The 24,318-nt window shown below is 42.4% G+C and overlaps 1 protein-coding gene across 1 annotated transcript; it reads left to right on the top strand.

Annotated features, from left to right (window-relative positions):
• Nucleotides 1-248: 248 nt before the first annotated feature.
• LOC146173803 (receptor-type tyrosine-protein phosphatase delta-like) lies at nt 249-23,902 on the top strand. The gene is made up of 12 exons (XM_084585274.1): nt 249-358; nt 1,138-1,219; nt 2,730-2,790; nt 7,286-7,585; nt 9,431-9,715; nt 11,454-11,756; nt 12,594-12,878; nt 18,615-18,917; nt 19,609-19,869; nt 20,358-20,645; nt 21,992-22,106; nt 23,538-23,902. The coding sequence occupies exons 1-12, from the start codon at nt 249-251 to the stop codon at nt 23,605-23,607; spliced, it is 2,463 nt and encodes an 820-aa protein (XP_084441400.1). The 3' UTR covers nt 23,608-23,902.
• Nucleotides 23,903-24,318: the final 416 nt, after the last annotated feature.

The raw sequence follows: 24,318 nt of genomic DNA, 5'->3' as shown, positions 1-24,318 counted from the left end.
ACTAGTTTTTACGGGAGATGCGTCAAGCATATGAGTACACTTTATTATAGGGTGAGTCTTTCAAAGGGAAGAAAGGTAATCTATGCTATGATGATATCCCTAGAATATACATTACAGCCTTCGGGCACAGGAAAAGATATTGTTAAGGCTATTGTTTTTCTTCGGATTGAGGCTAGTGGCATAAACGCCACTCTAGTTTCTAACATGGCCGGTAGTGACATTTTTTACCACCCCACACTGGTGGCTCCATGGCTACGGTGCTGGAATTCTGCTCCCAATGTCGCGGCATCGAATCTCCCGGCCATGGTAACCTCTCTTTGCTGGAGGTGAAAAACAATGCGCTGGTGTGCGGTGCGATGTGAGTACAACGTAAAGAACTCCAGGCGGTCACAATTTCCGGAATGCTTCATTACCGCGCCTCGTATAGCCTGTATTCCTTTGCTACATTAAATACTATACCCTAAACCAAATTGTTTTGTTGCCACAGTTATATGGAGAAACGGAAGGGACATAAACCAAAGATTACACCACTAGGCTCGTCAGGTGCCGCTTATCTTCAGCACACTGTTGTCTTCCGTTGCTCTTGACATCGTTATCTTGTTTCGGTCCTGGGAAATGTACCACTGCGCGCGGTCTCGACAAAGCGTGCGAAGCGTGGTGCATCTCTCAAAGTTCTCGCAATATCGCCACGGTCGCGACGCCACGCCTTACCTTTGCGCAGCAGATAAGAGGCACTCGAAGGAATCCGGCTTCTGGGGCAGGTGGAAGCGACCATGGCTGTTGTAGCGGGACTTCGCCGGTGTCGTCGAGGAGCCAGACTTGCGGCCGCTCGTATATTTATAATAGGGGTCTTCTGCACACTCACTGTGAATACGCAAGACACCTTGCCTGAACTGGTAAGCTGAACTGAGTCGATCTCTTGCTTTGTAACGGCAAAAGGTGGCACCTTGCGGCTTCTCGGGCTGTCGACGTTTTAAAGTTCAATGCCTCCTACAACAGTTTGGGCCATGCTGGGAACTGTATGCATCTTATCGGTTCGAGCAGCTGGAGTCATGTTATTGCACATTTTAAGCAGTTCATTCGGGAGCTGAAGTATTGGCTTACAGTTCAACAAGAATTGCTCAACTTTGCTTCCAGTTGCAAATTTGTGGTGCGATCACATATGAAATGCCGAGACCAAGTTGCTTCTTTGCTGCATCCTTTGACATGGAAGATGTCCGTAAGAAAAGCGTCCACAATGCTTGTCCGTAAAACTTTCATATTTATTTCTCTGAATTTACTGAAACGACTCACGTCTGTGCTGAAGCGGCATATTGGAGTATGCCCCACCCAAGTTGGTGCTCAAAATAATGCAATGAAACTCCTTTTGAATTACAACGAACGGAGACGTGGGTGGCGTACCCCACTGCGTTTCTGAAAAAGAAAAAAAAAACGGTGATGTGCAGATATATATGTATACGTAAGTTTCATGTTGCTATTTCGATATACTCTGTTTAGAAAGTTTAGGTATTGCGATAGATTAGTTTAGCTGTGTGACTATAGCGCCCGGCTACATACACAAGACCGGCACGCGTATGTCGCTCCTACTTGAAGAACAGCGAGCGTACGGTAAATACTATCAGCCTGCATACCGGAACCTTCTGGTTTTGGCTGACTTATCTGAGGTGCTTTTCGTTAGTCATATTCAGTTGCAACAGAGGCTTGCTTCAGGCGAACTAGTACGCGTAGTTAGACAACGCAGCGCTAAAAAAAAACAAGGATGACGCACATGTAGCGCTTGTCTCGTCTATATCTTTATAGTCCTCGTTACATTACATGTTCTAAAATAGTATTCGCCTCTCCTGCATGAATTAGATAACGAGCTTCTCCACTGTCGATAGAGTTAGGTGTCGGAAATGTTTCGGAACAAACTTACGGCGAAGTCGAGGGGACCTCTCGAATTCATAATGGACAGGTGGGCGCTGCTTAACACAATCCGTCATGACCAACATACAACTCGCCCAGCTTTCCCTTCTGTTGAATCCATCTCGAATTATTGTTACCGTAATCCTCGATACTTGCTGGATTTTCAAATTCTATTCCGTGGAAGTGCGTACGCAGACGTGGTTAGAGGAATGGAAGACATTCACGCGTCTCATGACAGACGACGCTCACTGCATTGTAGCTGCAGTCAAAGATTAGGTTCTGCCATCACTGGCTATGAGAGGACTGGTTAAAGGACTTGGCTGAAGCAGCGTAACAAAATTTGCCCATCAAAATTTCCCTCTTTTTCATTATTGGTGAGGCTATGAAACAAGCGGGCATTAGAAATTGCTTGCGCATAAGGTGTAGCACCCCTGAGCAATTGTTTAACCGCGTCGCATTTATCGCGTGACCTCTGAAATGGGCTGAGATACCATTGCTTATATAAAAATACTATAATGGACCCACCAGTCGGCAAGATTTATTCACGTCGCTGTTCCGGCGTTTGGTTTATATGCGGAATCTTCTCCTTGAATTCTGCTTTGAAACTTCCGCTGCAGTCACATAAAAAAAAACTATACAATCCAGTAGATTTATGCTTAGATATTTACTAAACGTTCTTACAATATTCATTAGACTTAAGGGGGAGGCACCGCTAAATACAATAAGTTGGACGCAACACGCAGGAGAATTTCGCCTTTATGAAATGAGACGACGCTGCGAATAATCCAAAACAAGAAATGAACACAAATTTGTTTCTTCTGCAGGTTATTTCTGAGGAACATAGCGCAGCAGACGAAGAAATACCTCTTACGGTGACTGAGGCAAGTAAGTTGGCTTATTACTATAGGTAAATTCAAACTCTCTCCAATTACGTAATCATCTGGAAAAGTTCTTCAACAAGTACCCATTTTGGTTAAAGGAAGTGTGCCACAAAGTGTTATTTGCTATAGGAAGCGCGATATGCTAAATCATCATCATCATCATCATCAGCCTGATTATACCCACTGCAGGGCGAAGGCCTCTCCCATATTTCTCCACTTAACCCGGTTCTGTGCTAGCTGCATCCACTTGACCCCTGCGAACTTCTTAATCTCATCCGCCCACCTAACTTTTTGTCGCCCCCTGCTACGCTTTCCTTCCCTTGGAATCCAGTTTGTTACCCTCAGCGACCATCGGTTATCCTCTCTTCGCACTACATGTCCTGCCCATGTCCATTTCTTCTTCTTAATTTCCACTAGAATGTCGGTAACTTGAGTTATTTCTCTGACCCACTCTGCACGCTTTCTATCTCTTAATGTTACCCCTACCATTTTTCGTTCCATAGCCCTCTGGGTTGTCCTCAACTTATGTAGAACTCTCTTGGTTAGCCTCCACGTTTCAGCCCCATAGGTGAGTACAGGCAAGATGCAACTGTTGTATACTTTCCTCTTGAGCGATACCGGTAAGCTGCTAGTCATAATCTGCGAGTGCTTGCCAAATGCGCTCCATCCCAATCTTATTCTTCTTGTTATTTCCTTTTCATGGTCCGGATCTGCGGTTACTACCTGTCCTAAGTAGACATATTCGCCTACTACTTCCAGTATTTCGCTACCTAATGTAAACTGCTGTTCCTTCCCGAGGCTGTTGAACATTATCTTAGTCTTCTGCATATTGATTTTCAAGCCTACCTTTCTACTTTTTCTGTCTAGGTCATCAATCATTATTTGCAGTTCATTCCCCGAGTTGCTTAGCAAGGCAATGTCATCAGCAAATCGCAGATTACTGAGGTATTCTCCATCTACCCTTATCCCTAACTGCTCCCATTCCAAGTCTCTGAATACTTCCTCTAAACACGCCGTGAATAGTACTGGGGAGATTGTGTCTCCTTGCCTAACACCTTTCTTTATGGGAATTTTGTTACTTTCTTTATGCAGAACTATGGTTGCTGTGCAGCCACTATATATATCTTCCAGTACTTTCACGTACGGCTCGTCTACCCCCTGATTTCGCAATGCCTGCATCACCGCCGATGTTTCAACTGAGTCAAATGCTTTTTCGTAATCAATGAATGCTATGTATAAGGGCTGGTTATATTCCGAGCATTTTTCTATCACCTGATTGATGGTATGAATATGATCGATAGTAGAGTACCGTTTCCGAAACCCTGCTTGATCCTTTGCTTGATTCAAGTCTAAGGTTGTCCTGATTCTACTAGCGATTACCTTAGTAAATACCTTGTACGTAACAGACAGTAAGCTGATTGGTCTGTAATTTTTAAGGTCCTTAGAGTCCCCTTTCTTGTGAATGAGGATAATGTTTGCATTCTTCCATGGTTCCGGTACCGTCAATGACACCAGGCACTGCGTATACAGGGTGGCCAGTTTTTCTAGCACGATATCCCCCCCGTCCTTCAGCAAATCTGTAGTTATTTGATCCTCTCCAGCTGATTTCCCCCTTTTCATAGTTTCTAGTGCTTTCTTGACCTCGTCTTTCGTCACTGGTGGAACGTCTGACTGTTTTTCCCTACCGCCAATCTCATTACGGTCCTGACTACTTTGGCTACTGTAGAGATCTGTATAGAACTCCTCGGCTACTCTGACTATCTTGTCCATATTAGTGATGACATTGCCCGCCTTGTCCTTTATCGCATACATCTGGTTTTTGCCTATGCCCAATTTCTTCTTTACCGCTTTAGGCTTCCCCCGTTCTTTACAGCATGCTCAATTTTCTCCATGTTATACTTCCTTATATCGGCCACCTTGCGCTTATTGATTAGCTTTGATATCTCGGCCAATTCGATCTGGTCTGTTGGATTAGAAGCTTTCATACTCTGGCGTTTCTTAATCAAATCTTTCGTCTCCTTAGACAGCTTACCGGTATCCTCTCTAACTATCCTACCGCCTATTTCTACCGCGCACTCAGTAATGATATCCCTGAAATTATTGTTCCTTGCTTCTAGGGTAATGTCGCCATCCTCAGTTAGAGCTGAGTGCCTATTCTGTAGCGAGATCCTGAACTCTTCTGCCCTCCCCCTCACCGCTAATTCGTTGATGGGTTTCTTTCTTACCAATCTGTAGCGTTCCTTCTTCAGATTTAGGCTAATTCGGGACCTCACCATCCTGTGGTCACTGCATTGCACTTTCCCTATTACCTCTACATCGTGCACAATGGCGGGGGTTGAACACATTATGAAGTCGATTTCATTTTTAGTCTCTCCGTTAGGACTTTTCCATGTCCATTTCCGGTTCTTCCGTTTGCTGAAGAAGGTATTCATGATTCGTAAGTTATTGCGCTCTGCAAACTCAACTAGTAACTCCCCCCTGCTATTCCTAGAGCCAATGCCATAGTCACCTACTGCCTTGTCTCCTGCCTGTTTTTTCCCTACCTTGGCATTGAAGTCGCCCATTAGTACAGTATACTGCGTCTTTACTATTCGTATTGCCGATTCTACATCTTCATAGAAGCTTTCAACTGCCTGGTCATCATAACTACATGTAGGTGCATAGGCCTGTACAATCTTCAGTTTATACCGCTTATTCAGCCTAATTACGATGCCTGCAACCCTCTCATTAATACTATAGAATTCATCTATATTACCCGCTATATACTTACTGACAAGGAAACCTACTCCTAGTTGTCGCCTCTCTGGTAAACCTCGATAACACAGTACATGCCCATCCTTCAGTACAGTGTATGCCTCATTCGGCCTCCTAACCTCACTAAGCCCTATGACATCCCATTTCATGCCCTCTAGTTCCTCTAACAGCACTGCTAAACTAGCTTCACTAGCTAGGGTTCTAGCATTAAACGTTGCCAGGGTCAGTTTCCTAATATGCTAAATCAAATACCTTCAAAAGAAACTGGAGTTCTACTTTTTAATTTTGCAGGAGTGTCTAAACAGGTAAATACGTTGCGTAGAATTCATAGATATTACCAAGTGTAAAGGTGCTTTACCCTGTTAAAATTATGTGGTAAAATGAGGCATTGGAATTCTCTAAATAACACTTGTTATAATACTTGTACCGAATGAAGCGGTGAGTATTTTGTTGGTATTCTCGCTTTCAGTCGAATAATCGTAGGTGAACCTCTTTCATTGATTGTGACGCTTCAAGGGTAGGTGAGGGTATGAGATAATTAAAGCGTTTTGAAAATACCACGCCGGAGTGATAAGTATATTCTTGTCGTGAAGAACTCTATATGCTGTGTTTAAAAAGAATTTTCGAGAATACGCTGTTGGTTCAAGCGAAATTTACCTGCAATATTAAGGAGCATTCCGATTGACAAATGGACGGCATGAAGGGAATTTTAAATCACTTGTGGCATATATTGAAAAACATTGGACTTACGTTAACCGACAGGCTGAATAACTAACTTTTAATCCCGAACTTTTCCAGCCATTGAACTTAATTATTTTTATTTTCGTGAGGTACTTGTAGCAGCCACGCGATGATGCGAGATTTTGAAATTGTTATACTTCATCTACTGAGCAGTGCAATCGGCCAACCGGTATTTGCTTCATTCGCAGTGTAAAGCCCGCCCACAGGTCAATATGAATCCATTACGTCGGTTTCACGTGACAGCCTTTCGCGCACCCACTCTGGAGTGCTTGTCGTTGTTTCTTTCAGAACGGGTGGAAAACTAACGCTAAGCTGATACGTGCGCTTCAGAGGTACTTTGACAGGCGAGCGCTGCAAAGTGCAAAAATGATGCGAATGCCTTAATTTGTTTATCAATAGGACCAAAGGTGGTCGCTTTTATGGATTTTGGAAACTGACATGTTTATTAAAAATTCAGTTCACTTCAGTAGTTCAGTCGTGTCCGACTCTTCGTGACCCTATGGATCATGTCAGGCCACGCTTTCCGGTCTCTCATGCTTATTAAAAATAGCTGCTACATATTAGCACCGACCTACGCGCATGACGTTGCGCTTAATAATAACCATCACAAATTGAAAATCTCCTAAAGTTGAAGTTAAAATTATTCAACATTGTTATGAAGGTTACCATCATTGATATCGCAATGACTTACAAGCGATGCCAATAAAAAAAACTTGTTCTTAAAATCAGTTTCGTTTTCATAATGATATTCTGTATACCGAAAGCATTATGCTCATTTTTGAGGCCGCTTGCAAGTGATAATTATATGTGATATAAAAATACCAGAGTATTAGCGTTAGATACTTTATGACCGCTTTTCCTAGGGAATAAAAGATGTGGAATGTTTTTACTGAGGATCACCGGAATCGCTGTAAATAGTAGTTTTCTTCTGAGAATAGATATTATTTTGATCAGGAAAGCAAAAAAGGTGTATGCGCTGTGCATAATGCCACTTTATTTTTTAGGTCATGATCTGTACCAGAATTTGGAGCACAACATCACTAACGGCGTTGACGTGGAAATTATTTGGGACACACCAAATGACCTTATAGATCGGTTCAACTACAAGGTTGAGTGTGAAGAAGTTGAGACAGGGCGTCAAGTATCGCAAACCATCCTAGGGGGAAAGTTTACAACGTATGTTGTTTTATCGCTGGATAAACCGTTGGCTGCGTTCGATTGCGTCCTGCTCGCCATCAGCACGGAAAGCGGGAGAGCGTTGAATGGGTCCTCTGTCAAGTTCACAGTCACCACCGGCGACATCGGTGAGTTGGACCAGAAATGAAGACATTTTCACCATGGTTATCATAGCATTATCATCTAAGCAGTTCCTGTTAAAATGAACTGCCTTGAGCACTCTTTAAGCTTGTAAAGAGCTCATATTTAAAACCATGAAATACAATTTTAAATGCAAATTCTGCAACTCTCTTCGCGGTACTCCGCGCAGTTGTTAACCAGAACTGATGCCTGTTAACTTTGAATACTACAAAGTGCAGTGGAGTGCTACTTCAATTAGACCGTTAAGCTTAATTGGAAGCGTTACTTTATACAAAGAAACACAAAGCAATCATTCGCAAGAATATAAGTAGAAGCAGTTAAATCTACTTCACCGACAAGATTTTGAGCTACGAAGTTATAAGAGCAGGTCAAACTTTGGACACATCAGTTGTTCACGAGGCATTATAATATTCCTGAAATCAACCTTTTTTTTGTAGTAGAGTCTCTGCTTACGAAGTGACATTTGATTGCTTGAAAACAAGTACTGCTAGCGTAAAAATATTCAACTGAACCTTACCTAACGACAAAATCAGACACAAGCAATATAAGATCAGCAACCTGCTTGGCTCTTCTATTTTGCTTATGCTGACTCAAGCTGCTATCGTTTGCCTGCCTCACGTTTGCAGCATTAGAGGATCTCTAAGACCTGAATGCTGTGGGCCGGTAGTGCCCTCTGTAGTGCCTAAAAGAAGAAAGGTTTTGCTTCTACTTGTTGGAAGATACAGAGAACGAAAAAGTGTATATTTCATTGTATGCTCAATTCAGGGCGCTTCGCGTAGTGAATATAAATCCCTGCCGATGGCCTTTAGGCCTCCCTCTCAAGCCGTCTCGGGCTCTACGCCTGTAGTAGCTATTTAATGTGATCAAACTGTGTCTCTGCGATATTGTTTTCTCTATGAAGACTGCGGGGAAGGGATCGGTCCCTGATCGGATGTAACGAGTCGGATTCGTCGTTGTCGAAAACAAAAAGCCCTGGCAAGGAGGATGAGCAGCATCATACGACCTGGGGGAATCCGTCTCAGGGGTAGTGGTGGGGGGGGGGGGGGGTGTAGTGTTCCGGCACATTGCAAGAAATGGTACGCTACAGGAAGCGTACGTACCTGCGCGTGGAAAAGTGTAAGCACAGTTAAGGAAACAGGGAAATAGTTAGCCGACCACCTGTTGCGAATGAGAATTAGAGAGTCTGTAGAGTTTGTATATTAATTGCCTGCCATCTGCGCATCAGAATGTCGAGGAAAGCTACAAATGGTATAAATGATGAAAATGAACAGCGCAAAGAAAGACAAGCACGAATGAAGACATAGGAACACACGACCGCTGACTTCCCACAGTTGATTTCGTTGCAAGTCATCGTTCCTGTTTTCCATGAGTATTCACTGACTCCGTGTCTTTTTTTGCGCTGTAAATTTCAATTACAAGGAACCACCACGCCCTGGCTGCTACGGTAATAAAATAAACATCGATGATGCGTGAAAGAGAGATGTAGATGCTATCAAAAGTGTCTGTTCCTGTTAGCTGTTGATAACTTCCTCAAAGCCGTTATTTAGAGGTTTTTGATAAATGTGCTTTGCATGTTGACATTCGATTTTGATCTCATGCTGCATTGGCGCGTGATATAAATTCCCGAAATTCTTATTGGTAATGCTTTCACTCTTCCTTTAAACGAACCAGAGTTTAAAGTAACCTTATATTAGGAGTATCTCAAAGTTCTAACATTGTATTGAACTACGCACCTCTTTAACGCTACGCACGAGAACATATGTTGCTTTTGACGGAGTTATTCTTTTCTCTACAACAGGGAGATTTTATATTTTTTTCCATGCTTTTCACAGCTCAGCCAAGCCATGTTAGACTTTTTGAGCGCACGAGCACCAGTTTGACATTTACATGGACTTCTGATACAACGTCAAACAAGTGGAAGGTTATAACCAATCGAATAGGCGAATCGGATGCCGGAAGAATCGGCGCAGAAGAGGATGGGGAAGGAGAAGATATAATAGCAAAACATAAAGTGACAAACCTTGAACCCTCTACTCAGTACAACATCTCTATTCAGAACTGCCGTGGAATCTATTGTAGCAAGCCAACGTTTGTTACTGGAGTGACTGACGCTGCACGTGAGTAACCTGCCTAAATTTATTCCGAAGCAGAGAGAAAATAGTTAACGCACGTGTGTGTGAAAAATGATACCTAAGCTCAGTAATAATACGTTAAAGCGAGTCTAAATTTCTAAGGGTCATGTATCTATGTAACCAGCAAATTTTGTTACACTAAACACGTTCAGCGAAGTATACGCGCGAAAACAGCATTTGTGAAATGTGAGCTACAAAATGCAAACACAAAATTTTGGCTTGATGCACAGCTTTCGTGTTGCGTTTGCAATTGAGGTTTCAGGGGCTGGTATTACTACAGTTGCAAAGGCACCCCTGTGGAAACAGGGTGCTGTGACGACCTGGAGTGACGCAACCTATGGCTATATACATTCATAGGTTACTATTATTAAAATTATGTCTTTTGACTCAGTATTCCTGTGTTATACAATGTACGTATTGTTAAAGACGAAAATATGCAGTTGCAGCTTGAGAAGGGATTATATTGCGTTTCCTAGCAATAACTGCATTAATACCACAGTTCTGATACAACTATTTTAAAGGAAATACATATAAGGATTGGCGTTATCACGAATAAAACGCCTTGGCTTTAATAAAGTAAATCCTGCGCAGATGAACTCGATATTAAATATATTTCACAACCATGAAGAAACCGGCAACCGAGAAAAGCCAAAAATAAATGCACTTTCAAGAACCTGCACAGTATAAATCTACCATCTTTGCTAACCGCAGCCAGGCAACAGATCTCTCTGCCTACACACATGGGGCATAGTGGAGCAGCAGTGGCATCGTCATAAGTCATGAAATGTGTGGACAGGGGTACGGCCAGTCATTAAGACAGACATGCTTTCGTTTTGCCATGGCTGCCACCAAAATTATAATTAGAAGAAATTTTTACTCATTTTACCGCCAGTATTCTTGGCCATTAACGGGAAGGTTTATTGTATATTATTATCTTTTTCGTGCTTGTCTCCACATGATTTAGACGATAAGGCATTAGATGGAACTTAGCCTGTATTCTCATTTTTAAATCATTTAGCCGTGACGTAAAACGAAAGCATCTATAAACCCGCCAGAAACTTTCCAATGCTTTGAACGCTGTAAGGATTTCCGTCAAAAATTAAATCACTCCTCCCCCCCCCCCTTTAAACGAACATTGACGTCAATTTCGCACTTTGATAGCACGAAGAAAAATGAGACACAATCAGCGTAGTATATGTTAACTAAATAAGATGGATGAAGATAAAGATGACCAATTCGTTTTCACAATATTGCATGGTGTTAGCATCCCGCTTTCAATCTATAAACAATTATCTGTACAAAGAAAAACCTGCTGCTTAATCTGAAGAGCGCTTCGTACAGAAACTCTTTATCGGTGGTAGGTTATCATGTTTATTTTGAATAAGTTATAATGCCTTGTATTTCTTCGTTCTTTATTTATTTCCTTTTAATACAAAAAGACAGGTATGTTTTTCTATTCTTCTGTTCATCACCCATGGTGAAGAAAGTGTTACGCATAATACCATTTTCAGCAATCACTTATAGTGTCAATTAGTTTCATTGTATCAGGGATGCATATTATAGTATTCTTTGGGCTAGCAAACTAACTAAATTAAAGCGATGTCTCTACCTTGAACAGAAATAACTACTTTTTACCATTTCTTTGGAAAAAAAAACACTACAGATGATGCTGGCAAGAACGGCCGATTTGGTGAGCATGATTGTTTTGATTTTTTACTTGTAGCCCCGGGACCAGTCAAATACCTCAACTACAAAATCATAAACGGCACAAATTTAGAGGTTGCCTGGGAAGCACCTGAAGGCTCCAAGAAGGTCGATGGATATTTTATCACTTGCGAAGGCATCAGTTCCTGTGTCGACGTCACAAAGCAAGTTGAAAGCGTGGGTCCGTCTATTCTGCTGGTGCTGTCTTTAGAGGAGCCGAAGGAAATATTCGAGTGTGCGGTGCAAGCATTCCGCACGGACGCCACAGGTCGGCCTCTCAATGGAACAACGACGAGGTTTGAAGTCTCTACTGATGGACTCTGTAAGTGAAAATTGGATGTTGGGAGACAACAGAAGTTTTTTTACGTTAAAAACACAATAGTTTTTGTTATATCGGAACCGCGCGAACCTGGCTGAAAAGCAGAAGGATTTTATTATAAGAAGGTAGAAGGGCTATAATGACTGCTATTTACACGGTATCTTGGTACGCACACTAGAAGCAATATTAATCGTGAGAATCTACGAACAACTATATATGTCATGCTGCATTATGGTAAACAGTATGACTCAAAGTAAAACATTTCGACACGCTTAGGTTCCGCATGCTTCATCCTAGAGCATTGACTTCTATCGTTATATTGAAGTGCCGTGGTGGTCAGTTACAGAATTGCTGTAAGCAACTAAGTATAATTTATGTACTTGAGTGTTTCCTGTGCGGTCAGTTAGGGCAGGAGAGTTATAAACATTTAGGGAAAGCGTTTAGATAAGCGTTTTCTAGCCGAAAGACAGAAGCTGGGTACTAACCTTGAACTAGCATCAGCACTTTTAGTTAATACGAAAGCAGAACAGGCAGATACTGAAATGAACTGCATTGTTAGGCCAGACATTTTGGGCTCTAGCTATGTGAGCCACACAATATACCCACAGGAAAACGTAAGCCTGTGCGATTAGTATCAATTTGTCGACTTTATGAGCAATCTGAATACGGGAAAATATTTTCTGAATGAGCAATTCATTACTATTACTGATAGGTTCATATATTTATCTACGTATTACCATATTTTATGAATTTTGCTCTAACACTTGCTGTAAAAAGAGGTAACTAATTGAGATATGTCTATGAAAGATTGTTTATTCTGATTGCTTGTCGGTCATACAGATGCTCCTGAAAATCTGAAGGTCCTGGAACGAAGTGACAGAAGCCTGTTCGTTTCCTGGGCTCCGGATGTCAATACTACGATGTGGAAGATGATAGCCTGGAGGGTACTGCCTCTTGGCGACGACTACGGTAGCATTCAAGAGCACGGTAAAAGCAGCGGCAAAACAATGAAGTATAATTTAACGAACCTTACCCCATGGACACGATACAAAGTCTCTCTACAAAACTGCATGGAGAATTTCTGCAGCGAACCAGCGATGCTTCTAGCTTCTACAGCTCCTGCAGGTGATTGGAGTCTATTTTCCTATGCTTGAGCGCACGCACGCACGCACGCGCGCGCGCGCACACACGCACACACACACACACACACACACACACACACACACACACACACACACACACACACACACACACACACACACACACACACACACACACACACACACACACACACACACACACACACACACACACACACACACACACGCACACGCGCACGCACACGCGCACGCACACGCGCACGCACACGCGCACGCACACGCACACGCACACGCACACGCACACACGCACGCACGCACACGCACACGCGCACGCGCACGCACGCACACACACGCACGCACACGCACACACGCACACACACACGCGCACACGCACACGCACACGCACACACGCACGCACACACGCACACGCACACGCACACGCACACGCACACACACACGCACACGCACACGCACACGCACACGCACACGCACACGCACACACACAATCGTTTTCTTAGGCTCACCGTTTTGTGACCTGTATTGTAGAAATGAGGAGATACCTGGATGCAGTTCATGCTGATGTGTTGTATTGCTCGGTGCTATTGCCGATCTGGAAGCTCTTTGATTCGGCTATCAGCGATGAAAAGGTTTAAACTGTCGTCATTGCGCAGGGTATTCCAACCGAAAAATACAAACCGCTTTCAAATGGTGAAATACACAAACAGCCTCGTTCCTGACCAAAGCAATTTTCTTCTTCTGCAGTGAGCTAAAGCCAACTGGACTGCTTTCCCTTGCGCGTTTTTAACATTGGATATTTCAACGCACATTTGCCGACATGTTCAGTCTTGACCGTCCTACAATATTCTCTTGCAATATTAAAACACTGACCTTTAAAAGCAAATATAAAAAGTAGGGTATACTGCTGGGCTAGTTGGTGATGGTTATCAAACATTATGGTATCGCAGCGCTTTCAGACAAAGACAAATGACTAGGGACACACACAACTGCGCAGTGTGTGTGTCGCTAGTCCTTTGTCCTTGTCTGAAAGCGCTGCGATACCATAATGTTTGATAAAAAGTAGATTAGGTTATTGTAACTCATAATTGTCCAATGAATAAACTCTTAGGTACATAATATGAACATTTTACACGAAAGCTCACTAGCGCAAACTGCGCTGACTTACCCCAGAGGTTTAAAATATCTGCAAACAAAACACAAAACATTACCCGGTATATTGATACAAGCTGTGCGCTTTCGTGTAAGCCGCTATGTATATTTATGGGCGAAGGGGAAAGAAACTAGATTAGTCGCACGTGTTCAGAGATGCCAGCCTTTAACTCATATGCGGCTCTCATTTAGATTGTGCACCAGGGTTTTTTAAGCCTAATGTCACGTACTTGAGTTCATTTATAATAGCGACAGAACCGCGAAGTAGTCTCCTTGGCCTGAATGGCTACCCGATACATTCGCACGGACTTTCAGAGTCTCATTTTGAATGATAGATGGGCTGGTTACTATTCGACACAATGTTCATGAAACCAGCAGCCCAGAGAACACAAGCAAACGAAGTGTGCCCTCTATAATGGTAAACATGCAAAAATTTAGAAACAGTTATTACCAGGCAGCCCACCTATAATAATTTTAAACATGCATTCTTTGTGGTGTGGAAGGGCCTCTTTAATAGTAGAAGCCACTGGTGGCTGATTGAAATCGCCGAGAACACACGAATATTGCATGCACATTCGAAGAGCGAAACTATGTACAAAACTGTGTTTGCACGCGAAGAATTTAATTCGGTATGCGTGTATTGTCGTATGCCCTTTACCATCAGTGAAAAGGGCTGGCAATAATATGGTAAAATTTTCATTACCTATCTTACTCGCGCTGTGATCATCTTACGTACACCCTTAGTATCATTGGGGTAAAGTCCATAAATCCGTCATAAATCAGGCGATGAGGCTCCCCTTGTACAGTTATTCAGTTCTCAATCATAAAAAAAATCCAGTTAGTCCTTCTGAGCAATGAAAAAAATTGAAAAGAGATTTATTATAGCAGATCTATATTTATCACATGGCATTTGACAGTAACACATGGACCGAGTAGTAATCTGTAATGTCTCCGAGGCGACGCTGCGCCGTAGCGGGAAGCCGCATTTTTTGCTCTTTTTAGCTCTGTAGGTGGGGAGAAATCTGTACTACTGATATCACCGATAAGATAAAATTTATGAATTTAAGATAAGATAAAATGATTAGGGAAATTTACAAGCACAAAATGAACACTTCAGGGAGCTCATCTTTGTCGATTGAAAGTGACACGACATAGATTAGAAAAGATTTCCGGACGGTTTCCTTCATGCCAGTCGCACAAAACAAAACAATAAATGCGAAATTGCTTGTTTTTGCTTTCCTGTAGTGGTTAAAATAAAAATATGTTTTGCTTCTTATGTGATCTGTTAAAGTATGAACCGTCTGTATCATTAATTCTATATATTGTGCTAAGCGCACGTCGCCCATCCAGGTCTGCCCTCATATGAGTCGCGCTTGACTTCTTGACGAATGTTTCCGCGTTATCTCTGGCTTATTTCATCAGATTTTTGATAAGAAATGGTTTGGCTGACAATACAATACCATCAGTAAAATAAATTAGGAAACTCGCGCTGTGATTTAAAGTGCATGATTCTTTATTAAACTGTGGTCACCTCTTAGTGAGCAGATTACGCATTACGCATGCGCATTAGCTTACAATTGTTAGATACCGTTCTGCATAAAAGTAGACTAGGTAATTATAATGTGCTGCCTCCTGCCAATCCGCCATAAAAGCGTGCCCTAGTTGAAAATATCTCATGGCGGACTGTTTCATTGCTTAACCTAGTTATAATTGCGCCTTTTCTCATGCACCACGAACAATGCGCTTTTTACGCAAATATCCCAGTCGCAGAAAAATTTAAATCCGCATCTGGATCGTGTCACCAATGCTGCCTAAAACGAAAGTTTTTTTTCTTACAATGAAATTCATTAGCCTGAAATTAAAAACCATTTCATATAGACGGCCACCTTTATTTCGCAATGCATGCCATACTCATGCTATTTTACTACACGAGCTCTACGTCACGCTTCACGTGTGTGTGGTTGTGAGCTTAAAATTCCCGGCTCTGACGCCATGGCACCGCCGGTCAACCAGGATATTCGCGTTACAAAGGCAAACTGACGTCGAGCTTTTGCGACTGGGATATTTCCGTAGAACGCATATTTAGCGTACTGAATAAAAGCAGGTGCGATTATAACTACAGGCTGAGCCCTGGAGCACTCCGCCATACCGCGACCGTACCGTTACTACTAAGGCACCTCGTCGATGTCGCGTCGATCCCAGTTGGAAAACGTTCAAAATTCCAAAGCACTACTTTCGATTTAAGGAATGGTAATACAGCCCACAACAGCACAACTATTTATAGAGTCGACGTGAGATTAGTGGACAGGATTTTATCGGCGCAGGTCCCCCCCCCCCCCCCCCCCCCCCCCCCGGCGAAGCAATTAGACGCCACTATGAAGCATTGAGGCTAGCCTTGCGATAAAAGGAACAGTTGTCCTGCTGCCTGCTATCGACATCTGCACCGTCTGCTGGATTCTTGAATTGAGATAGATATATTCCGCTGGGACAATGCTAACGTCATCCTCTTCAGAAGTATTGTGGGGTATGCTTTGAAGTACAATGATGGATATATTGCAGGCGTCGGTACACATTTCCGTACACCTTCATAGAAATATATCGTTAAAGGTTAAATTAATAACAAAGAATTATGCTAAGGAACGGGAACGCAACTTTTTCATCATTTTTTGTTTATAAAGTTTGACGTGCCAAAGGCTGTTCAAGAAGCCGCAGTGGGGGGCTCCGGAGATTTCGACCATCAGGAGTTATTAAGCACGCACAGATATCGCATAGCACACGGACTGCTTACTTTTCACCTTCATCGAAAAGCGGCAGCCGTGACCGGGATCGTATTAATCATTTGAAGCCTCGTTCATTGTTTCACAGTCCCCAACCACGCGGATCTCAACATCCCTTAAATACGTCGGTTAAATGTGTAAAGTCAACAAAAGTGATTTGCCTTTAAAATATAATATTATCTTAATTATGCAATAGCAATTATCCTCTACGTCGGAAAAATAATGGCAGCACAGCTGTTAGGTCACTCGACGACTGTACCCAAGGGTGCGGGATCGAATCCAGGTTAGAGCAGCCGGTTTTAAATGAAGGCGAGAAGCCTGACGCCCGTTAAGTGGGGGATGTCAGTCCAGGTTAAAGAGCCCCAGATAGTCGAAATTTCGGGAGCCCTCGACTACGGCGTCTCTTTTAGCCTTAGCTTTGGGAAGTAAAACAACTACAAGTGAATCCAAACTAAAGTAAAAAAACTATGTTCCATTACTTAATACGCCATACTTAATAATAAGATTGGGATGGAGCGCATTTGGCAAGCACTCGCAGATTATGACTAGCAGCTTACCGGTATCGCTCAAGAGGAAAGTATACAACAGTTGCATCTTGCCTGTACTCACCTATGGGGCGGAAACGTGGAGGCTAACCAAGAGAGTTCTACTTAAGTTGAGGACAACCCAGAGGGCTATGGAACGAAAAATGGTAGGGGTAACATTAAGAGATAGAAAGCGTGCAGAGTGGGTCAGAGAAATAACTCAAGTTACCGGCATTCTAGTAGAAATTAAGAAGAAGAAATGGGCATGGGCAGGACATGTAGTGCGAAGAGAGGATAACCGATGGTCGCTGAGGGTAACAAACTGTATTCCAAGGGAAGGAAAGCGTAGCAGGGGGCGGCAGAAAGTTAGGTGGGCGGATGAGATTAAGAAGTTCGCAGGAGTCAAGTGGATGTAGCTAGCACAGAACCGGGTTAAGTGGAGAAATATGGGAGAGGCCTTCGCCCTGCAGTGGGTATAATCAGGCTGATGATGATGATGATGATGACTTAATACGCCAACGCAGCCTTTTGCCTCGTCCTTTCCCGCTTGCTCAGAAAGAACAGTGGGAAATTGCACGCCTATATACCTGACCTGCCTATGGATTCACTTCACTTCACTTTAATACCTTAAACATAAGAGGTGGGGCGCACAGAAATGAAAAATAGAATAGGTAACACATTAGTAAACAGAATGAAGTTGAGTGTTTACTATTACCAAATATATGAAGCTGCTCCTACATTTATTACGTTTTTTGCGTACTTCAACCGAAATTGCCATTTCTACGCCAGACTAGCATTGAGGATATTTACTATCTATATAGAAACCCCACTTTATTTGTGTGTTATGATTGCAATAGACGTTTTTTTCTAGTATCTGCTATTTATTTTTGAACTGCGATATTCATGTGAACGGTACGTCTCCAAATTAGGCTTTAAGCCTTATTAATTACAACGCTGCTGAATTTAGGGCAGCTCTAACAAACAAGATCTCTCCGAAGTCCGGCTGGTCAGATAATTATTGACTTCGTTTTATGGCTCCTGTGCCGATAAGCCACTGAAGCAAATCTTCTGTAACATTAGTTTCCGAATAAATATTAAAGCGGCGTTGATAAAGTAGCCCTTGCCTAAGTAAAAAAGCTTGATGTATTATAGACTCGAGTCACTTCGTCTTGACTGCTTGAGGCTGTGAGCAGTCAAGGATGCAATGAGTGAGCTCAGCCCTTCAACATTGCGTAATTGTTTTGCATGAAATTGGCACGCATCTGACTACGAAATATTTCTCTGTATTTTCAGCCCCGTCAAGAGTGAGAAACTTTGCTGGAACAGTTGAGAGGGAAGTGAATGCACATTTCACGTGGGAAAGACCAGAACATCCTAATGGTCCTCTTGATGGCTACCAGTTGCTCGTGCACAATGAAGATCGGCAAGAAACGACATCGCTCACGGTCCCAGGAAACTTCACCCAGATCCGCCTAAACTTGGCCTACGAGTTCAGTCGGTTCAACGTGTCTATTGCAGCGTACAACATGGAAGAGTCTAGTAATGCAACTATGTACAGCCCAGTAACGGACGTTATTTTCCAAAGTCTTGGTAATGGTAGGTATGTATATTATACATCCAAGCTGGAATTTCGGTGTCGAGTCTTGACACAGTATCTAACTTGCATTGTGCCTAGGTGTGCCATTATTTGGACTTGTAAATATTTTTTTTGTTATATATGCGAACGTTCCTATGCATTCTCTGTGAGAGGGGCTAGCTGAATGACGTCGTAGCGTAAACAAATTCCGTATTGCGTTGTTTTTTTTTCCTGAAATTATGAATTTGTAAATAATACCCACGCCGACAAAACTTGGCCGCATTTTTAAAAGCCCATAGATCTGCAATACAGAGTGCAATATTTTTGCAATAACAATGCTTCTAGTTCGGTTTGTTGTACTGAAGACCTGTGTACACGAAAATAGTATCTGGATGCAGAACGAGGCAACGAAGGAATCGGATACTTTCAGTTTATGGACAGCATATTTCATCATTCGTAAAGGAATATCTGCATTGCATGAATTTTAAATACGGCATTCTTAGTTTTGGTTAGCCTATTCATCTTCGCCTTCTGATAGGCGAAAACAATAATGGATGGGGCGTTACCTTAGTCGTTTGGGCCCATTACCGGCGCCAAAATTAAGTATTTGACGAAAGGGCGCGGAAAACGACCAGATAGAGCATCTATATCTAGAACATTTCATTTGAGCTTCTTTAGACGAATGACTAACTTGACTGTATTTCACTGCAGGACCGGCGCCACCGCGAGTTGAGGTGGCAGACAAAACTGACAGCAGTGTGCGGTTGTCGTGGGAAGTGCCACCGGACCCAAGATACCACATTGTGCAGTTTAAAGTAAAATTCAACGAATCTCACACTATCACTACAGATGGCCACCTTAATATCAGTGATTTAGATGCTTGGAAACATTACAACCTCAGTGTAGCATCTTGCATCAATGACACTACATGTGGTCAAGAAACCATGGTGGAGTTCGAAACGGAATTTGGAGGTAAAGTGATTCTTCAAATGATGACTGTAATTTCACGCTGTACTATATCACAGGATTAACGGACAATTCGCGAAATAACCTGCTCCATTTCCTCTTCTTTTTTCTTTCTTTATGCTGCCAGCAAGGTTCTTTAGGCAAGGATTGCATAAATGTTTTATTTGGAGCTTTCATATCATTAACATTGGGATGTAAATTCCATACCAGTAATGAACAGAACCCTCTACTTCTAAATGGTTGTAGTTATAATCGGTGTGTAATAATCGTCCGATGGTCTGGATTTCTGTGAATAACTTACACACGGTAAATTTTGTTTTTGTATACGTACTCAACATGCTTTAAAATTGGACATGCTGTATATCCTTGATGTTAACATTAGCGATGTCTGTGCAGATGATACCTTTTTAGCTATATAATAAGCGTTGTATTCCATACGAGCAAACGATCCAGGAGAGTATGTTCAAGCTATTGTTATTTTAAATGCCTTCCAGAGCCATCGATACCTCTGAACCTTACAATAAATTCCATGGGCTCTCAGTGGATGCTAATTAAATGGGAGCAGCCAAAGATTTCCAACGGACCATTAAGTGGCTACAACGTAGTCGTCAGCGACGGCATCACCGAATTCCACGTTACGACCACAGACCTGTCTTACAACTACACAGATGTGGTTCCTGGCTGTTTGTATGACGTGAAAGTGTACGCTTTCAACAGTGTCGACGGAATAGTGAAGAACGGCCCCGTGGCATCAGCAAACGCCCCCTCACCAGAATCTGATTGTGAGTACCCAGTTATAAATAGGAAAGTTATTATCAGAGGTTGGAGTGATGTCGAAACGCAACGCCAAAAAAGAATGAACGGTTCTGAAGCTTATAAACATTTTCGGAAATTTAAGAACATCACAATTGCTCTCGTTTGGTACTACTACTTCAAGTTCCCTTTTAAAACAAACTGCTGAAAAACATTGAAATAATGTCCTACGCGCGATTACTATCTGTAGGCAGTAATTGTGCTCTATATTCGCGTACAAGAGCTTCCTAGCTTTTAAGCCATATATCATGAAATGCGAATATATTAAAGCCTTAATATTGATATTCAGGATGGAAAACAGTTGTTCGAGCAAGTTAATTTAACGATTTCCGCATATACTAAAAGCGAAATATCACTCATTTAGACATGCTAAAGCAATAAGTCTTCTCTAAAGTCGTCTCGAAACCATTTAGACCGCAGAAGCTGCAATACAGCATGCATTATATGTTCTAAGCATACATTTGAAAGTTGCTTTGACATAATAAAAATCTGAGATTATTTTATAATGGTCAACAGGGTTTCTGACGTTGATTCTCGAAGTTTGTTTCACGGTTATTGAAACCTCTCTGCGGTCTGCTTATATTAAGCAGTTTTTAGGGTAGGACGAGTGGAAGAAGATGGCAGGATGGCTGTAAATTTTGAAAGAAAACCGAACATGAGTTGACGGTGGGCCTCAGTTCTGAGCTAACGTTTCAGCACAGGGACTTGTGATCGCCTGGTAGACAAGCCCCCTTGTAAAAACTCCGGCTGGAGAACTAAAGCTTCCTGTCAAGACTTTTTGGTTTTGCATTATAAACACACCTAGGAACTACCCGAGGAGTGTAATATCTGTGGGAGAAGAAAACGCCGGGCCGCTAGAAGAACGCAAGGACTGCTCTCGCATCTTTTTGTACATTGGAATGCGATTACCCGCTCTGCGTTTGATATTTCATTTACAAATTTGCACTTATAAGCATACTTTGATAAATATCGGTACATGCAATGTTGTTCAAACACATACGCAATGGATACAGTAATTACCGTCGAATAACGTCTGGAGTAAACGAATATGTTATTCTCAGTCCCCCTAGATTTCTCTACGGCTGCAGTGTTTCGTCAAATAAATTGCCTTATTGTGGTCATATAACGGCTGCAAGGAAGTGCAAGAGCGCAGAAAAATAAATTCGTCGAGCAACAGCTGTCGCTTTCTTCGCTTCCATTCTTTATTATTCTCTTCCAGCATTTGTAGGATGGGCACTCCAGTATATTGTATTTGTCTGACACGGTCAGAAATTAAGTTTTACTACAACTGATGGTTTTTGTTTCCATGTTTCAGCTCTGAACAAGGCTGGAGTTTCCAAAACACGGGCTCTCATCGGCGGACTAGCTGGCTTAGTACTGGTTCTTCTCATCATGGCATACGTACTGCACAAAAAGTGCCCGCTAACTGGGTATGTATCATGTCTCCCGTGATACAACAAACACGCTCTCCTAGGCCTAAGCGCACAAATCGGTCAGTTTTATGCAAGATTGCATTTATGCGGCAGAGTTCCTTCCAAGGCAAGTCGACCTAGCAATGTCTTCAGGATATTAGAAAGTGCCGTGTGCTATATTGAAGTAAAAGTGTTGCTTCAAAATAATGTTTGGTGAATACGTAATACCTGCGAATAGCCTTTTTTCAATTTCATACTTCCAACAATACACTGCGAAGGCACAAGTCTAAGAAACCTTTTGGATGCCAAGCATGGACTAGTGGCGGCACCTGGCGCTGTTCACGCGAGCTGTAATTTTGTCGAATCGCGCTAATTCCACGGAGGTGTGCAACGTGTCTAAAAGAAGCCGTATACTCGGACATGAATTATCATTTTGCCTTTTGTCTGTCCCACTCGTAAACTGCCACTTGTTTTGCTAAGGAGCTATAAGCTCGCATAATGGCGTCCTCATTGGCGGCACCTTCCACGAGTGCTTCTGACTGTCGCCGAGAACGCTTTCAACGAGAAGGAGACCGCCTTCGGAAGCGACAGGCAAGAAAGCTAACAAATGAAGAAGACCGGACGCTTCCCTTATCAGCTGTGCCGACTGCAATGTCGAAGCTAAGAAATCAGAGCTTTCCCATCCTACCAATTGTGAAAAGTAAGGTTCAGAACGGGACTAGTTTTAATTCTGTAACTAAAACTTACATTATATTCCAGGTGGTGGTGCATTTATCATCAATTTGAAAGTTTCCAACTTACGCGGTGTATCATTTATTGGCCGCGGCCGCGACTACAATTCGTATACATCCGAATATTAACCGATAAAACGCGCCGTTTTTTGATACCAGAGTTCTGTAGAATGTTTCGCCACTGGTAACGGTAAAGAGCTCTGTAAAAAATCGCAGTAGTATCCAGTCTTCATGTGCGAGCTACTTGGGGTGACAACTGTTAACTACCTACTTCAAGCCACTGTCAGAAGTGGATCTTGTATTATATACATCCACGACAAGACTGTTTAACAAGCGTATCTTATGTGTGTTAATTCAGACATCACGCGCTGGTCGCGACTCGTCGTCCAGCGGGATAGCCAAGCAGCACACAAGTGATGAGATATAATTTTCCTCACAACCTGTACAACCAACAGAACACGGTCCAGCACGCATGCGGGCTTGCAGTGGAATAATCTAGGTGTAGCACGGATTAGACCTTCAGTTTGTTCCTAAAAGTGTACCGTGCAATAACAAGAAAAGGACGTACGTGTTTTGGATCTAATGTTTTGTGGTGGAGTGTGGCTGAGCGATGAGTTAGAATTTCTTATCTACGGCGCAGTGTCGAGAATGGGAGATTTTTTCTGCAGTGTCTTCTTTTATTTAGTTGCATAAAATACATGGCATGTTTTGTCTTTAGGGGGCCGGAAGAGGCGAAGATCGTCGATGCTCCCCGCAAGCCGCGTCGCATGCTTCTGGACGACCTATAACCATAATGTTAAGTAGGAAAGACGATGTGAAGCTGGACCACATTACGCATTTGATGATATCATTAATAAAGAACACATATTCATGTTTGCTCTTAACAACAAGACCAAGAATATATGGCTAGCACTGAAATGCATTTTGTTCCTCTGATAAACAAATGCACGGTTCCAGGGAACAGAAAGGCGGCGAGGATATTAGCCAGCATCATAATTATCGCTATTACCTGAAAGCTGAAAGGCTACTTGCGATGGCAAATACAAGAGAGAGGAGAAAGTATTAAAGTGTAAGAATTTTAATACGAGACCAAGGATGACAAAATTAGAGGAGTTTTTCAATAGCGGTAAATTTAAGAATTATTACAGGATCCGGATCGTGAACAAGTTCCCGAAGGCATATGATACAGGCACACTCGCAGCAAGGAGTGGGGGGGGGGGGGGGGGGGGGTAAAAGCAGTTTTATGTTCAACGTTAGCAACTAATTGATCCTGAAATTTTAGTTTTCCTTAGCATTGTATTCTGCACAATGCTTGCAATCATGCATATCAATAATTAAATAAGTTATTCAGGTCATGCAACCATAGTATGTCCGAATACTAATAAACTCGGAATATTATGATACTGGGTAATGGCACTGAATGCGTATTTTTGCATACCTTACGAGAAACCACTGTTTTATATGATGACCGGCACAATTCAACGTATTTCATTAACAAC

This window comes from Amblyomma maculatum, chromosome 11 (assembly GCF_055883805.1).
Source record: "Amblyomma maculatum isolate TAMU_Amacu chromosome 11, ASM5588380v1, whole genome shotgun sequence".
Classification (NCBI taxonomy): Eukaryota; Metazoa; Arthropoda; class Arachnida; order Ixodida; family Ixodidae; genus Amblyomma; species Amblyomma maculatum.
The sequence above is the reverse complement of the archived record's forward strand: the minus strand, read 5'-3'. Positions and strand labels throughout refer to the sequence as shown.

Coding starts and splice junctions, on each gene's coding strand:
- LOC146173803 (XM_084585274.1), top strand. CDS start 249: ATGGCTACGGTGCTGGAATTCTGCTCCCAATGTCGCGGCATCGAATCT. Junction 1,220..2,729: donor CTTTGACATGGAAGATGTCC/GTAAGAAAAGCG, acceptor TTTCTTCTGCAG/GTTATTTCTGAGGAACATAG. Junction 12,879..18,614: donor AGCTTCTACAGCTCCTGCAG/GTGATTGGAGTC, acceptor CTGTATTTTCAG/CCCCGTCAAGAGTGAGAAAC.